This window comes from Pelophylax lessonae, assembly GCF_965119305.1.
Source record: "Pelophylax lessonae genome assembly, chromosome: 2".
Taxonomy (NCBI): domain Eukaryota; kingdom Metazoa; phylum Chordata; class Amphibia; order Anura; family Ranidae; genus Pelophylax; species Pelophylax lessonae.
In genome coordinates this window covers 654,218,282-654,235,609 of record NC_138769.1, presented here as the reverse complement: position 1 = coordinate 654,235,609, position 17,328 = coordinate 654,218,282, and the positions used below count along the sequence as shown (strand labels likewise).

At 44.2% G+C, this 17,328-nt stretch overlaps 1 protein-coding gene across 1 annotated transcript in view; it reads right to left on the bottom strand.

Moving 5' to 3' along the window:
• INTS6 (integrator complex subunit 6) overlaps positions 1–17,328 on the bottom strand; it is an 84,653-nt gene that overhangs the window by 29,657 nt on the left and 37,668 nt on the right. Inside the window, exons 4-6 of the mRNA XM_082247768.1 lie at positions 7,173–7,262; positions 5,050–5,233; positions 546–671 (exon numbers count right to left, since the gene is read on the bottom strand). Coding sequence (XP_082103894.1) covers positions 546–671; positions 5,050–5,233; positions 7,173–7,262 — 400 coding nt within the window. The remainder of the gene's footprint in view (positions 1–545; positions 672–5,049; positions 5,234–7,172; positions 7,263–17,328) is intronic.

Here is a 17,328-nt window from a genome sequence, read left to right as displayed (position 1 = left end):
GTTCCCCTGCATATAATTTGGCTGCCTGGATCTTTCGGTGGAGAGTCCCCCTGCATATGCCCTGGTCACCTGGATATACCTTTTGGTACCACCTGTCAGGCATTTATTGGGTTCCTTTAGGTGAGCGCGGTGTATACATCACTGGTGGAGGGGCTTGGTTGACCATCTTTCTATGCACTTAATGGATCCTCTGGGACTTTCTGGACTATTCCCTCATTAGAACTTATTGAGCTGCACTTTATATGTAATTTTACTATGTTGGGATAGGAGTGATATATCTTCAGTGTTCAGCTTGCATTTTTAGGAGTATTTGGTACCTTTTCTGTTTGCGCCGATTGTCATTTTTTATCTCTTTTGTTTCTACTGAGTAACTTGACACCCTAAACATGGGTGTAACATGTTACTAAAGGGGAACTTAACCTAAATATTAAATATTTTTTATTTTACTGATAATTTTGTTTGGGAAGTAAGGGATGGTAGGGAAGCGGGCCCTCCTTTTCTCATGGAAGGTCTTATTTAATAAAAGGATCACTAAATGGGATTACCATCAGTAAGTGAAGGATCGGGTCCAGATTTTTCAAAGTTTATCACCACACCACTTTGAACTTTTTGTGCCAATGACTCCAGACACTGATTCAACATTCGCTGTGAGAACACACAGTACGAGCGACCTGGAAGAAGGGAAATAAAAAAATAAAAAAAAATTAAGCAAGAGCCTTAAAATGAAAATTTTCAACAGAAAAGAAAAAGTGTTGATTTCTGTCAGAAAGTACATCTACCAAAACAAGTTCATAAAAGAACAGATATGACAAATTGGGGTAGCCAATCAGCTTCTAACTTAAGCTTGTTCAGTTAAGCTTTGACAAAAAAAATGTACGCTGATTGGTTACAGAGCAGAACTGCACCAGATTTTGCACGCTCCAGTTTTAGTAAATCAGCCCCATTGTATTAGGTGCTTTTTCAGTGTTCTTTTCACTGTTGGATGAAACAAAGCCAAGCTAAAGCCTGCTATAGTCAGCGTTGCCTGATCTGGGTTTGATATTAAACTAGAGTAGAATGGCAATTTAAAGAACTCAACCTACAAACAGGCTCCTGTCCTAATCCATCTATGAATAGCACTTATAAAAAGGGGCTCTCTCCCCCCCACTTACCCTTCCCCTACTACATGGAGTTCACTGCCTAATCTATTAGTTGAAAGAAGATTGCCAAGGCCCGAGACTTGACCCTTGATAGTACTCAAGGCCAGGCACTGCTCAAAGGCAAACCCCCACCCCGCTGGAGGGGAGGTCAAGATCCGAGTCACCAAAAAGGAGTGAGGATGAACCCCAAGAGACTCAAACCACGCAATGTACATTGGTAGATCTTATTAGGAGGTAGATTTTCTAGCTTTTACCAGTGTAGGAATCACTGAATCAGACAAACCTATCTTTAAGCACCTGGCTTTCAACAGCCAAGCTGTTATAGCCAGCGACTAAAGCCGGATGTAAAATTGGCCCTTGGGACAGCAGATCTTTGAGAGGAAGTTTCCAAGGGGCATTGTCGACCAGCTGTACCAGATCGGAGTACCAAGACTGGCGAGGCCAGTCTGGAGCCACTAGGATGACCGAAATTCCCTTCTGCCTCGATCCTGCGCAGGAGTCTCAGAAGAAGCTTGAGAGGAAGAAAGGTGTAAATCAGACGATACTGACTCCAAAGAGGCCAGAGGATCCCGAGACGGTGCCACAAACTAATGCACTTTCCTGTTGAGACGAGAGGCCAACAGATCCACCTAGGGAGTACACCACTGGAGACACAACTGATGAAACCCCTCCAGATGAAGTGACCATTCCCCCTGGTCCAACGCCTGTCGACTGAGGTAATCCGCCTGCCAATTTTCCACCCCTGAAATGAGTACAGCTGAGAGGCCTGGAACGATTTATTCTGCCCACCTGACAATGGCAGCTACTTTCCAAACCACCAGGACACTTCTTGTGCCCCCTTGGTGACTGACATAGGCCACGGCCATGGCATTGTCTGTTTGAATCCATAATGGACACCCCTGGAGACGACTTGTCCAATGAGCCAGACCAAGTCTGATGTCTGATGTCTGCTCGGAGCTCCAGTACATTGATCAGTAGCCTGGACTCTTCCAGAGTCTAGACCCCCTGAGCCACCTGAACAGGCTGGCGTCGGTGGTGAGGACCGTCCAGTACAGGGGAAGAAATTACTTTCCCTGACGAAGTGCCAGCGAACAAAGCCACCAAATCAGGGACCCCCTTGTAGTCTGACTCAACAGGAACATATTGTCTAGAGACTGAGGATTCTTGTTCCATTTCACCAGAATCTCCTTTAGCAGAGATCTCGTGTGGAACTGTGCAAACGGAACTGCCTTGAATATAGACACCATCAGGCCCAACACCCGCATGCAAGCCGAAGAGATGACCGTCTGCTGGACAGCAGAAGCTAAATTGCCTCTTGCAATTTCTTAGGCTTTTTCCGATGAAGAAACACTCTGGCTGAGGCTGAGTCCAGCGTCTGACCCAGATAGTCCAGGCTTGTGGACAGAACCAGAGCAGATTTCTGAAGATTCAGAATCCAACCGAATTCCCTCAGAGTTCACAGAGTAATCTCCAAGTTGGCCAACAGAGCAGATAGTCTTGATATCCCATTACCGCTATACCACGCTGACGCAGCAATGCTAGCACTGGGGCCAAAACCTATGTGAAAACCCGAGGAGCGGAGGTGAGACCAAAGGGTAACGCCACAAATTGATAGTGCTCCTTGCCCATGGCAAAGCAGAGGAAGCGCTGGTGGGTGGCACATCAGGAGGTGAAGGTAGGCGTCAATGTCGATGGAGGCGATGAAATTTCCCTGATGAAGGGATGCCACAACCGTGCAAATTGAACTTCTGCACCTGTACAAAGCAGTTTAGCGCCTTGAGGTCCAGAATTGGACACACCTTGCTTTCCTTCCTGGGAAATGTAAACAGGTTTGAGTAAAAACCTTGAAAACATTCCAATGTCGAAACCAGAACAATCACCCCTTGAACTAACAAGTCCTGCACTGCCCCATAAAGATCCCCTAAGCGATCTGGTGACAAGTGCAGGTTGGAAGGGATGAACCTTTCCGAGGATAGGATCAAAACTCGATCTTGTAGCTAGAGCGAATGACTTCCTGGACCCACTTGTCCTGGATCAGGGAGGTCCACGGATCTGGAAAGCAGAAAAGACGTCCCCCCCACCCCAGATGAGGGTGAGGGCGCCCTTTCGTGCAGAGGATACTTTTCTTGCCAGACCAAGACCTCTTAGAACCCCCGGAACAGGCCCTGAAAGGCTTAGAGCCATTGTCTTGAGACCCTGAGGGACGAAAAGGCCGATTGTGAGCCGAAAAGAAAGGCCCCCCGTCGGCAACGGGGCTCCTTGGAAGCCTAAGGAAGAAGAGTACTCTTTCCTCCTGTGAGGCCTTTGATGACGTCTTCCAAGGAAACTCCAAACAGGCAATTCTCCACAAATGGAAGAACGGATAAGGCCTTCTTAGAAGCCTGGTCTGCAGACCATCATTTCAGCCAGATAATAGGCCGCAGGACCACCACTGAGACAGACAATCTGGAAATCAAGGGAGCGGCATCCAAAGAGGCGTTACGGACAAACTGTAGCCCTTGGACCAACTGATCCAGATGGGGGTTAAAGGCCTGCATTAGACCAACAAGAAAAGGGGGGGGGAAGCTGACTGGGAGGGGAGCCCAGGGGTCCGACCTTCCCAGGGAGGGGCCCATATCCACCCCAAAACCCTCCAGGAGTAGATGAGGGACAGCTACTTACCACACCAGGAACAGGGTGGGCACCGCCCTGGATAGCCTACTGCTCCATCGTAATGTGGGTGCTGTTGGCCAGGAGGAAACACTGCGACTCAGGCTGAAGTCAGTTCGTATGCACCCTCGCAAAACGTTTAACTCACAGGTCAGTCCCTGTCCAGTGGGGCTAGGTCCCAGCGGAGCTGCGGTCGGCACGCGCTCGCTGGTCGGACTGGGGGGACATCAAGGATCTATATTATCCAGTTCGCCACTCAGTCCGGCACTTGATGTAGATCTTACAGGAACAAAATACTAAAGAGGAAAAAAAAAAATCAATTTAAAGAGAAAAAAATTGCCAGGGTCAAAGATCCCAGCAAGGAACTAGGTCCTTATTTCTGACCAGGCAGAAAAAAAAACTGAATACCTATAGCAGAGAGTGGGAGAAAAGCCCCTGGGACTGCCCCATAGTCGTAGTCACGTATTTGTCTGCCTAGCGTCATACTCCTGTATAGGTCAGTATAACCCATATAGTCCTGAAGATTAGGAGCTGTGTACGCCAATGAATGAAACAGAAATAGCTTTGCCTTTAGAATCCATTCACACCAGCCAGCGCTTTATAATTCAGCAGCTGGTGTGCAGTGCCCCACCACTCTATATTGCACCATTCCTTTTTTTAAACAAACTATGTTGAAAGATCACACAAACATTTCAGAAACGTCATTGGGCCGCCGCGCACTTCGGGGTGCTAAAACAAAGTAGAGTATGCACTTACTATCTCAGTGCACCATGCCTGCACACCAACGCAACACAGTGGTGCATATCGGGCACACAGTAAACAAGGCATTTTGCCTTGTCATGCAGTTAGACTGCGCTGGAACAGCCCAGCGCAGTCCCATTTTTGCCTTTAAGGTGTGACTAAGGCTCCACCCACACCAGATGCGATGGGACTGCGCTGGAACAGCCCAGCGCAGTCCCATCGCATCTGGTGTGGATGGAGCCTTAGTCACACCTTAAAAAAGGCAAAAATTTGTTTCTTTTAGGTAGAGTGGAGAGCAGTTATAACTCTTCAAGTTTTATTTTTTCTGTCTGTGACCACATTGAGGGGATGAGACCTCTATTTGTCCTATAGCACCATTACCACTAGGACAGGAAGTAAAGAAAAATCCAAAATGCTAAGTTGTCACTAGAACTTATGAATTTATTGAACAAGTCAGTTATGCTCAAGTATTCTTTTTAAGATGTCAAATAAAGTTTTACTCCAGAAAGTAGGCACTAACCTCCAGTGACATCACACATAGGAGTGATTGAGGAGTCATCCACCTGGACAGCAGTCCCCTGTTCTTGCTCTACAGATGTTGCGCCAGGTATCCGAAGGACTAAGGCAAAAAGTCTCTGATCCCACCGAAATGGCTCTTTAGTTAACTCGCTTCCAGGTAATGGAGAATTTAAAGGCAAGTGGAGCTAAGAGAAATAAACACGTAATTAGAAAAACACTCTGGATTGTCAGCCAGAACGGCTGAAATTAACTTTTTACACACAAGGTACAAGTTCCTTTTAAAGGCTTTCCTGGTTGCAATATAGCAGATAAATAGCACAACATACAAAGAAAAAGCTGCAAACATAGCTTAGAAGAGGTAAAATATTTAAGATATTGTTAACAGCAGAAAGTCCAAACCAACATGAAAAGGTCTACCTCCAACCACTGCTCCCATAAGAACCCCTTGTGGTGTCCTTGTATGCACAAAAACAAGTAAAACCTGGTTCTACTATTGCCAGCTACTTGTTTTTGACCTGAAGAAGGGGCTTTACCCCCAAACATGTAATGGCTTAACCCTCATTTCCATCTCCTTATCCATTGGCCACGCTTGGGCTCGGCATTGTGCTTCATCTCTACGCTGCCCTTCAGTTGCAGCCACCAGCATCAACTTCCTCCAGACCCGTGACGTTATCCCCGGGCGACGCAAGCGGCTCCCTCCATGGAGCATTCGTCAGTTTCAAGCACCCCAACTGGTTCACTTACCTGGGTGCTTCAGGCGGCCGCATTGTCACATACAGGACCCCATTTTGTTACCGGAGACTCACCGGATTGACTTACTCTCTTCCCATTGGAGCCTGGCTGTTTCTCTCCCCCACCACACAGTGTAGTTGTCTCCCCTAGATCCACTTGGGAGTACCCTGTCATTAATGCAGCCTCCACTCCCAGGTTCTTTTCTCTTGTGGGCAACGCTTCAGGTGGGTACTACCTGTCCCTGTCAACCGAGGTTTGTCTAACAGTTACATTTTTACCCATTGAGGAATGGTTTTGCATTACTACTTTGGTACAGTGCTTTCTTCCCCATTGTTGTCATCCTTACTCCAGTACCCTTCTCTTGCATGTTTATTAGAGCTGCAGGATTCTGGATGAAATGAGAATGACAATTTTTTTTGCTTAGAAAAAAGATCACGATTCTCAGCTAACATATTTCAAATTATACAAAAATATTGGGCTAATTTTAATGTTTAGTTTTTCTTTTAATTCATTGAAGTGTATTTTTTCCTAAAAAGTTGCGTTAGAAAGACCACTGCACAAATTTAGCGGGACATAAAATATTGCAACAAACGCCATTTTATTCTCTAGGGTCTGAATATAAAAAATATATATATATATATATATATATATATATATATATATATATAATATGTTTGGGAGTTCTAAGTAATATTCTAGCAAAAAATACTGATTTTAACTTGTAAGCAACAAGTGTCAAAAAAGGCTTAGGCTGGCCATACACTATACAATTTTCTTATTCAATTTCCTTTAGATTTACCTTAAACTATGTAGTGCAAGGGCATGCCTGATTGAATACAAATTGAAAGTGTTTAGGTTTGAACCTATATTACATGGTTTTGGTAAATATAAAGGAAAGTTGAACAAGAAAATTGTATAGTGTATGGCCAGCCTTAGTCTAAGTGGTTAAATTGACCACATTTGCAAACTGAAGTTCATCCCTTTGATCTCTAAAAGAACAGAAAGGTACAATGTTTCTTTTTCTCGCTCTCTCAGTGCTGAGCAACGTTGCAATGTTGATAAATATTGCCGGTTGTTTATTTATTTTTTGACAGCTGTGAGCAGGAGAAGAACTGCTCTGCACAGTTTACATGAATCGTGGAAATGCTGGATTAAGGTGTAAGAGTAATGGTCAAGTTACTTGGGCCTCAAGTGCAGCCCCCTACGTCAAAGGGCAGCATATAATATTCAGCGAATCCATCTCATGAAAGATGTCAAGACCGCAGTGCCTTGTGTCTAGATGAGCCTAGCAAACCTCTTGCTTGTTACTGCAGTGCTTTCAAAACTAGAAGACCAGAACAAAGTCGCACAACAAAAATGGCATTTATCACATAAAGGAAAATATGTTCTTACTTCTTCCTGAACACCACTGTTTGTTGTAAGTTTACTTCCATCTGTTATTGCAATTATGATAGCAGGCTCCAAGAAGAAAGGATTTCTTCCCTGTGGGGGAGGAAATAAAAATTTGGTTAAATTAGCTCCTGAATTCAGTCATCAGCAAGGGTTTTTCAGTATTTAAAGACCTCTGAATGTTCTCCCTGTATCTGCATTGGTTTTAGGCAGGTATGAGAAAATGCTGTAACGAATGCTTTCAGAAATAGAAGTATTTTTTTTATTAATTGACAAAATGGAAAGTAAATGAACAGAAGAGAAATCCAAATCGATATTTGGTGTGACCACCCTTTTTGTTCAAAGCAGCATCAATTCTTCTGGGTACACTTGCACACAGTTTTTCAAGGAACTTGGCAGGTAGGTTGTTCCAAACATCTTGGAGAACTAACCACAAATCTTCTGTGGATGTAGGCTGCCTCCAATCCTTCTGTCTCTTCATGTATTCCCAGACAAGACTCCATAATGTTGAGATCAGGGCTAGTTTATGGGGCCAGACCATCACTTTCAGGACTTTGTTCTTTACACTGATGCAGTATAAAAAGTGTCCTATTGCGGTGTTCAGTCTTGCCATGGTGTACCTGTGACATGAAAAACCTGACCTCACCTTAGTATCAGAGTTTCGCTGTTCCTCACCCAGTTTTAAGACTTCTACACAGCTTTCTTTTTCAGTAATGACTGTTTCAACCTACATATGAAATTGGTGATCATTTTAGCACCTACCTGTTTGGTATTATTGGTTAAAAGGACAAGTTTACCTTGTTCACATGTTACAAATGTACCAGCCCCCCCCATCCCCCATTTTGGCAGCGAGCAGGAGATCTTCTCCCCCCAGTCACTGCCACAATCTAAAGAAAATGTTGCCGTGTTCTGTGAATGGTCTATGTGATGGTGTTCACCATCACTGGAATTTAAGGACAGATGGGTGAGGGGTTGAATTGCTTCATTTTTGTCAGCAAGGTCAATTGTTCCCTTTGCCATGAGGTTTCTGAGCAGGAAGCCACTCCTAATATGGTCATCCCAGGAAGTTCTGAGGAGTCGGACTGTCTGGGGGTGGCTCCCCATTCAACTATTGTCAGGTGGGCTAATGCTAATGACCGCACCTGTTGTCTGCTAAGGGAGGTATTGACACAGAGTAATGTGTATTCAGGGCTCATTAGACAACCATTGTTCTGTGTCTGACTATTGTGTACATTGATTGCCCCCTGGGGCTTCTGTCTCCTTGCATTGGTCAAAGTTATCTGACCAATCACTACTGACTCATTTTCAAGCCCTCATTTGCATTGGTCAAAGCTATCTGACCAATCCCTGTTGACTCATTTCAAGCCCTCATTTGCATGGGTATTCCACTTTCTGTATAAAGTGTGCTGTGTTCTTCCAATAAATTGTCTTCCTGCTTGAACTTACATACAGCCTGCTTGGTGTTTTGTTCTAATGGATTCCGAACGGCACATAGCTGTAGTTCGGATCCCAGATCCTTGGTTGACCGAACCATCAGACAATGCGATCTGCAAGCTGACTGACTAGAAACAGAGGAGTGTCGGGAGAGCGGACATGGCGAGCAAGGGTCTCGTCACATTGGTTGGCAGTGGTGGGATTTGCTCTCCAGTTACTGGGACACTCCAAACCACCAGAGTCAATGACCAGCTATGCAGCATGCAGGAGAGCCACGCTGAAAGACTTACTTGAGAGCCGCGGAGGGACCGGTGGGACAAAGAACAAGGCCACCCTGATCAGTGAGCTAGCCGAGATGGATCAGAGGGAGGGTGATGCAGGACCCCGGTCAGTTGAAGACTTTTTTCAGCAACGAGTTCGGGAGCGGTTGGCATTATATGGTGCTAACCCATCAGAGACCACCATACAGAATGCCATTAGAGACATCCAGCTGCAGGATGAGCGACAAGAGAAAGAACGAGAACGGCAAGAGAGGGAACGAGAGCGGCAACATGAGCAGAAAATGGCAGAAATACGTCAATCGGAGAAAACGCCTAAAGATGCAGCGACTGTCCGTAAGTTGCCCTTTCGGGCGTTCAAACTATTTAAGGAAGGAGAGGAGGAAATTGACGCATTCCTGCAGGACTTTGAGAGACTATGCCAGATACATGAAGTACTGTCCCAAGATTGGGTCGTTTTACTGGCGAGTAATTTAACTGGCAGAGCGGCGGATGCATTTCGGGCCCTGGAGGATGAAGACGCTAAAGACTACGACCGGGTAAAAGAAGCTTTGCTAGCCCGATTTGCCATTACACCCGAAGCCAGCCGGATTAAGTTTCGAGAATCCCGGAAACAAACCAACACAACATACGTGGAGTGGGCACATCATATGCAGCGGAACCTTAAGAGCTGGTTCCAGGGAAGCCACGCTCATACCATAGAGGACATCACCCAGCTAGTACTATTAGAACAGTTTTTTAACCACACCCCTCCGGTAGTACGGGATTGGGTGCGAGATAAACAACCACAGACGGTACAACAAGCGGCTACTCTGGCCGATGAATATCTGGACTCTCGAAGGTCAGGCGAAAACGAGCGCTATCCACTATCTTGGCCCAGTTTACCAGCCTCTAAGCCGACTTCAGTACCTCCGTGGTCTGCCTCGAGACCCCCAGCCCGACCCAACCCTCCTACCGGACCTAAGTGCTATACCTGTAACCAAACCGGTCATCTGCAACGACATTGCCCTAGCCAATCCACAAGGTATCGAGAGACTAATCATCCATCCAGACCAGCGGCTCATTGCTACCAGAATGAGCCCATCCATCGAGATGTTCAGGAAGAGTGCGGCGAACTTTTCGAAGCGGATCCTGTCCAAGCTGCTGCCGGAGATAATCGGCAGCACCATCGCCAGGCAGTATGGGTTAATGGGCAGCCGGCCCAGGGACTCCGCGATTCCGGGGCCACGATTACCCTCATCCAGCCTCACATGATTCCCCAGTCAGCCCGGACCGGCCAGACTGTTGCAGTCAGGGTAGCAGGGGGCCAGGTGCTACGTTTATCCACCGCCCAAGTCCTCTTGGATTGGGGCTCAGGGGAGCGATATGTGCGAGTGGGATTGCTACGCGAGTTACCCGCAGAAGTACTTTTGGGAAACGATTTGGGCCATTTAACTTCCTCTTATGCCCCAGAGGCCACCATGGCCGGGACCACCAGACGTCACAGCCACAGTCGCTCTCCCATGTCAAATCGAAGGCGGCATATAGGAAGTAGAGTACGTCCGGTAAATCCTGATCCTAACTGCTGTTTGGGCGTGTTTGGCCTAAGTCGTTACACAACGGAGCGAGATCTAAGAGAAGTATTTTCAACATATGGTCCAATGGCTGATGTATCCATTGTGTATGATCGGCAATCTTGGCGTTCCAGGGGTTTCGCGTTTGTCTGCTTTGAAAATGTTGAAGACGCAAAGGAGGCAAAAGAACATGCAAATGGCATGGAACTTGATGGAAGACACATACGTGTAGATTTCTCAATTACACAAAGGCCCCACACCCCTACACCAGGAATATACATGGGAATGCGGATGGGTTATCCCGGCAGACAGACCTAGAACCTTAAGACTACTTTTCCAACATCCTCGAGTTGACCCGTTCGGGGTTCCACTGTGGCTGTTGGACTGTTTACCTGGGGGAAGATATGTGATGGTGTTCACCATCACTGGAATTTAAGGACAGATGGGTGAGGGGTTGAATTGCTTCATTTTTGTCAGCAAGGTCAATTGTTCCCTTTGCCATGAGGTTTCTGAGCAGGAAGCCACTCCTAATATGGTCATCCCAGGAAGTTCTGAGGAGTCGGACTGTCTGGGGGTGGCTCCCCATTCAACTATTGTCAGGTGGGCTAATGCTAATGACCGCACCTGTTGTCTGCTAAGGGAGGTATTGACACAGAGTAATGTGTATTCAGGGCTCATTAGACAACCATTGTTCTGTGTCTGACTATTGTGTACATTGATTGCCCCCTGGGGCTTCTGTCTCCTTGCATTGGTCAAAGTTATCTGACCAATCACTACTGACTCATTTTCAAGCCCTCATTTGCATTGGTCAAAGCTATCTGACCAATCCCTGTTGACTCATTTCAAGCCCTCATTTGCATGGGTATTCCACTTTCTGTATAAAGTGTGCTGTGTTCTTCCAATAAATTGTCTTCCTGCTTGAACTTACATACAGCCTGCTTGGTGTTTTGTTCTAATGGATTCCGAACGGCACATAGCTGTAGTTCGGATCCCGGATCCTTGGTTGACCGAACCATCAGACGATGCGATCTGCAAGCTGACTGACTAGAAACAGAGGAGTGTCGGGAGAGCGGACATGGCGAGCAAGGGTCTCGTCACAGTCTACAACTACTGACATCCCTTGAGGCTGTCGGCTTGTAGTTTTCAATGAACTACCACGGTGCTGTTGAGCGCTGTGGTAGTTCATGGATTTTTCCTGTCAGTGTGATGTACAGGCGGACAGCTTACACTGACAGTCTGCAGGTGACCTGCATGGCATTAGCGATCTAATTGCTGGTGCAACGCTTTCCAGGCTCCCTCCCCCTCCTGAAAGAAAAAAAAAAAATAGTAAACCGCACATTTTTGACCTGCATAAAAAAAAAACACGATCTTTTTTTTCTTTTAAAAGGTGAACTTATCCTTTAGAGCCGGTTCATATTTGTGGGGCTCCGTCGTTCGCATGTAATGTCGGAGCGCACTGCTCCTTCATTACATGCGATCGGCTGTGCGGTGCGAGTTTAGCCATACACTTTGTATGGCTAAATTCGCACCGCACCAAACACGCACAGGACCCTTTTTGGCAGCCGCATCAGGATCAGATCGCACAGCGGTTCACACTTGTGCGATCCAATCCTGTGTGAACTGCAAGATCGCACTGCGATATGCGATCAAACTGGGGGTGTCGTTAAGATTACATTGACACCCCCAGCGTATCGCATATGGCAGTGTGAACTGCCGGGGGTGCGTTTGCGATGCGGGAACAGGCTGCGGATTCGCAGCCTTCCCGCATTGCATAAGTGTGAACCGGGGCTTAATCATACACCTGACCCAAGCCTATAAAATCCCTGACTTTGTGCAAGTAGAAGAATTGATGTTGGTTTGAAGCAAAAGGGTAGTCACACCAAATATTGATTTGATTTAGATTTGTCTTCTGTTTGTTCACTGGGCCTTTTGAAGAATATATATATATATATATATACACTTATTTTTTTTTTTTTTAAAAAGCATTCTTACTTTGCAGCATTTTATCACACCTGCCTATAATTTTGTACAATAATTTATTTATATATATATATATATATATATATACATACATAGTGTGTGTCTGGAAGAGATAGATTGGGGGCTCCTTTATTGGACAGGGATTAACCTGAATGGCTCCACGTGCTTGGGAAAGCATTGTAGAAAACAGTCACTCCTCTTTTATTCAGTTGGTGCGAATCGAAGATTATAGAGTGTTGTAAACAAGCAAAGTAGTTAAAGCAGAACTAAATCCTCCTATCCATTACAGCCAAGAAAGCTTGTCATCTTAGCCTCTGATCTGCAGTTGATATGGTGCTACCCATGTGATCAGTTTTAAAACAAGCTATTTGATAACTTGACAGTTCAGTTGAGAACAGAAACAATTGAAAGTTATTCATGGAATGCCTTGAATGTACCGGTTGTGGAAATGGGTAAATTGATGGGTTTAGTTCAGCTATAACCGGTTGTGGGAAATGGGTAAAACGATGGGTTTAGTTCCGCTTTAAGAACAGTCAGGTAAACAAATAAAAAAAGTAACCTAAACTGCCCCCTGCTGGCTTGAGTTCATTTTGTTGAAACTAAATGCAAAAACGTGGAACAATTTTAAAAGTGACAGTATTAGAGCAATGGCAGATGAAAAATCCAACACATTGCTTCTATCTATGGCATGATAGAAGGACTTTTGATCAGAGCAGTCACCAACTCAGCATAAAATTAGGGAACTCTCCCTCTGCCACGTAAGTGAGGGGTGAAAGGGATATTGTGAAACAAATGAGGCATTGATGGCTCTCCCCCACAGATCTTGTTAAGCTACTTAAAAAAAAAAAAAAAAAAAAAAAAAGGCTATATGTAAGAAGTAGTATATCCAACATTCAAATACTCACTAAAGATTAATCTTCCAGGTGCCTAGGTTTCAACTGAGAGTGAATGATTCAACATTAAGAATGTTAGGTAAAAACTCCCATTTGCTGCTTTATAAGTAAGCCCCCAAAGCTTCAGGTATGAAAGAAACGCCTGTATACCACAGTGGAAAATTGAATGAATGTTTTAAGCACCTGTTTGATGCAACCAGGAATTACCAAGGTGCTTTCAATCTATAACTTCCAGCATGCACTGTCCACTGCAGGCAGGGCACACTGTGGGAAACCACCTAGGAAGACAGACAGGTTGCCTGTTTTGATAATTTTATCATAATCACATGACAATGTAATACATATTTCATCACCTTGCCTTTCACCCTTCAAAACAAACAAAAAAAAAATTATAAAATTACAAAGTGGTATTGAACCCGCTCAATGCCTTAGCAGCATGCTTCAAGTTATTAGCACATCCACTCTGCAAATATACAAGTACAAAACATTTGATCAATGTTCGTTACATGTCAAGCCACTCCTGTCGGGTTTTTCCATCAGTGGCTCCATTAGAAAGATTTACCCTCACTTCTTGTCCTGTTTCACCAGACAAAGTGAAGGAAAACCTGCAAATGGGACACAGGTGGAAATAACAGTGACGGGTCCGTATTTCTGTTATTGGTAGAGTGGCCCCACTTCATTTCTGGTAAACGTGGACAGCAGGACATAAAAAGGTGTGCCAGATAGCAAAGAAAACAAGAAAAGGGGTTCTAAATCTTCCTTACCCTATCCAAAACTAAAGCTGGCTATATACGGCTTAAACTTCAGTAAACTCCTGCTGAAATCGACAAAACTCAAGCTGTAGGTGACCCCGTCAGCACCATCCAGCTCAACAAAACTCAGAGGCCAGGTGGAAAACTGCTAGCTTAACAGTGACTTAATCCAACCCGATGCAGTCATTGTTTGGGCATTCAAGCAGCCTTGGGTGCTGCTGCTTGAATAGGATAGCCAAAAATAAATGGGCTGAATGAGAAATCTGTGCATGTGCTAGATTTAGAAAATGTTTGGAGGGACGACGTACACTTGATGGATGAAGCAACACTGCAGTACTGAAGGCCTAAGAATCCTAGCAGTAATAACTTTGCACAATGGCTCCTGCAGCTAAATGTGTAAATGCAACAGTGACACCTACAGGTCAAAAAGGAGTTTAACGCGACTGATAATATACTAGAAAGACCCCAAAGCCACTGTAGAAAAAAGGAGAAATTAATTATCTAGCAGTCTGTTTCGATCGCTTTTTTTTAAATGGATTTACATACTTTGAGTAGAATACATAAAACGGTAAAAGCTGGCCACTGGCAATATGCAGGTAAAGGAGGCCACACATTTATATTTCTTCTACAATGAATGCACATTTTTATTGGAAAAGGGAATTTGTAGAAACCACTGGGAGAAGAAATAAATCCAAGCCCTGACACTAAAACTGAAGTGGCATGGATAAGGTGGAAAACATCTTTACCATTACAGAACAAGTCCAGCTGAACGTGACCAACTAATGCTCGCTATACAATAAGGCTGCATTCACACCGAGCAGTTTGTGAAGCGCTTTTGCATTTTAAAAAAAAAGCAAAAGAAAAGCTGAAGAAAAATGCATCCCTTTAAATTCTCTGTCTTCCGTTCAGGTGTAAAAAATTCTGCTTGCCACATTTTAGTGTATATTGACTCAGTTTAAAAAAAAAAAAATGCACCTCCCTATTGAAATGCATTGCAAAAGCTGCAAAAATGTACCTGTGTTGTGTTTGCGTCACATGTCCTATGAAAAACGCACTGCAAATGCGGTAACATCGCAGCAAAAAAAAACACGTATATGCATTTTTGCTAAGGATCGGTATGAAAGTAGCCTAACCTGGATAACTGAAGTCTCCCATACAAAAGAAATCCAGTTATTCACATGACATTGGCCAGGGAAGTCTCACGCTATCCAGACAAGGTACACCAGATCCACACTAGCCTTTTGCATTTGCTAAACTCAGGAGGAATGGTCTTGGATGCATAAAGCTTTATGCTTCCCATAAGACATTCTCTAGCGTTTTAGATGTACATGCGTTTAGGCAATTTACCCCTGGAAGCACAAAATTCTATTTCCTCTAAATGCAGCTAAAATGAATGTGCCTAAACACAGGGAAATGCAGTGTAATTTATACTATATAAAATCATTATATACATTTATATACGTTTAGAAATATCTTATAAGTGCTTGTGTATGCCACTGCCGCTGTGAATAAAGCCGTAGACACAAAAAGGCACAAGTGACCATCTTCTCTATGTGTAGTATATACTTTACTGTAGTTATCTGAAAAGTGATATAGAACATTCTTGCCATGTCCCCATCCCTGAACATGCGTCTGATGTTTGCTACATTTATGCATTCCACATTCCTAGGCCCAGCTTTATTGCAAATCCTCCAACATGTTAAGACATTCTCCCTAAACGTCTTAAATTTAACAAAGTCATAAAGCAAAGCAAAGTTCTCCTGAAACAATCCTAAAACCTAGAACACCAGATGCCTCGTTTTACAAAATTAAACACAGGGGTTTTCAAAGCAGTGGACATTTAGGCCTCGTACACTGCTTGCTGATGAACGAACGTTTAGGAGCAGTTGGGTGTTTTTTTTCTGCAGCCCCAGAACTCTCCTCTATGTTATCTTATATGTCCATCTACACTGAGTCATTTATAGTCATTTTTCTGAAAACAAAAAAATGCGTTCAGATGGAAGTTTACTGGCATTTGAAATGCCAAATGCTTGTAACCCCATGCAAATGCGTCTAAATATGGTAACTCATTTATAGGCCTTTTGTTTATAGGGGTTTTCAATGGGGATACATTTCTGACCATTTTAGAATATAAAAATGCTGCTAAACGCAGCATGTAAATGCGAAAAAACTGACGTTTTAACCGTCCGTTACGAACTGACAAGTTGCAACGTACAGCAGCAGTTTTCAAACGAAGCCCTAAACTGATTGACTAGAGAGGATATTTCTCACTCTGCCTTTCTATAGTCAAATGACCCCCAAAACCTTTATCAATGCTTAGCCTTTTCTTCAGTCATAAGAGAATAGCAGAAGCTATAAAATATTTACCTTTTCTCTAGAAATCAATTCCCTGGGACCCCAAAATAGCCATTTGAGTGTCCAAATGCCTGGGCATTTAATCACATTTTGCTGAATAGGAGGGGCACCATTTCTGAATCAAAACATTTCATGGATTCAGAAAACCCAAATTACTAAAAAATCTTAAAGCGGAGTTGCACCCATTTTAATAAGTTTAGATGTACGCAATCCCCTTTAAAAATGCTTTTACCTATGTAAAAATTTTTTTTTTTGCATGGAAATAACTTTTTTTCTTCTTTATTCATCCGCACTTCCGGGTCCGGCCGCCTATAAGCGATTACGTCACTAGGCGGGATGTATCCCAGCAGCCCTTGCAAATCGCCTAGTGACAAAATCTTGCATTATTACACCGGCACCAGCTGTACTCAGGGATGTATTGCTTGGAGTCCACGCCCCGCCTCCTCTTAGTGAGCTTTACAGGATGTATCGCTTTGAGTCTGCGCTCCGCTCCGCCTCCTCTCAGTGAGCGCGGACTGAAAGCATTACAATCCGTAGAGCTCACTGAGAGGAGGTGGGGTGGAGCGCGGACTCCAAGCAATACATCTTTGTGCCATCAGCTGTGCCGGTGTAATAATGCGAGATTTCGTCACTAGGCGATTCGCAAGGGATGTATCCCAGCAGCCCTTGCAAATCGCCTAGCGACGTAATCGCCTATAGGCGGCCGGACCTGGAAGTGAGGATGAATAAAGAAGAAAAAAAAAGGTATTTCCTTGCATATAAAAAAAAAAAATAAAAAGAGTTTACATTGGTAAAAGCATTTTTAAAGGGGGATTACGTACATCTAAACTTATTAAAATGGGTGAACTCCGCTTTAAAGTGGTTGTAAACCTCAGACATGAACTATGAACAAAGCATAGCCCTCTATAGTGTGT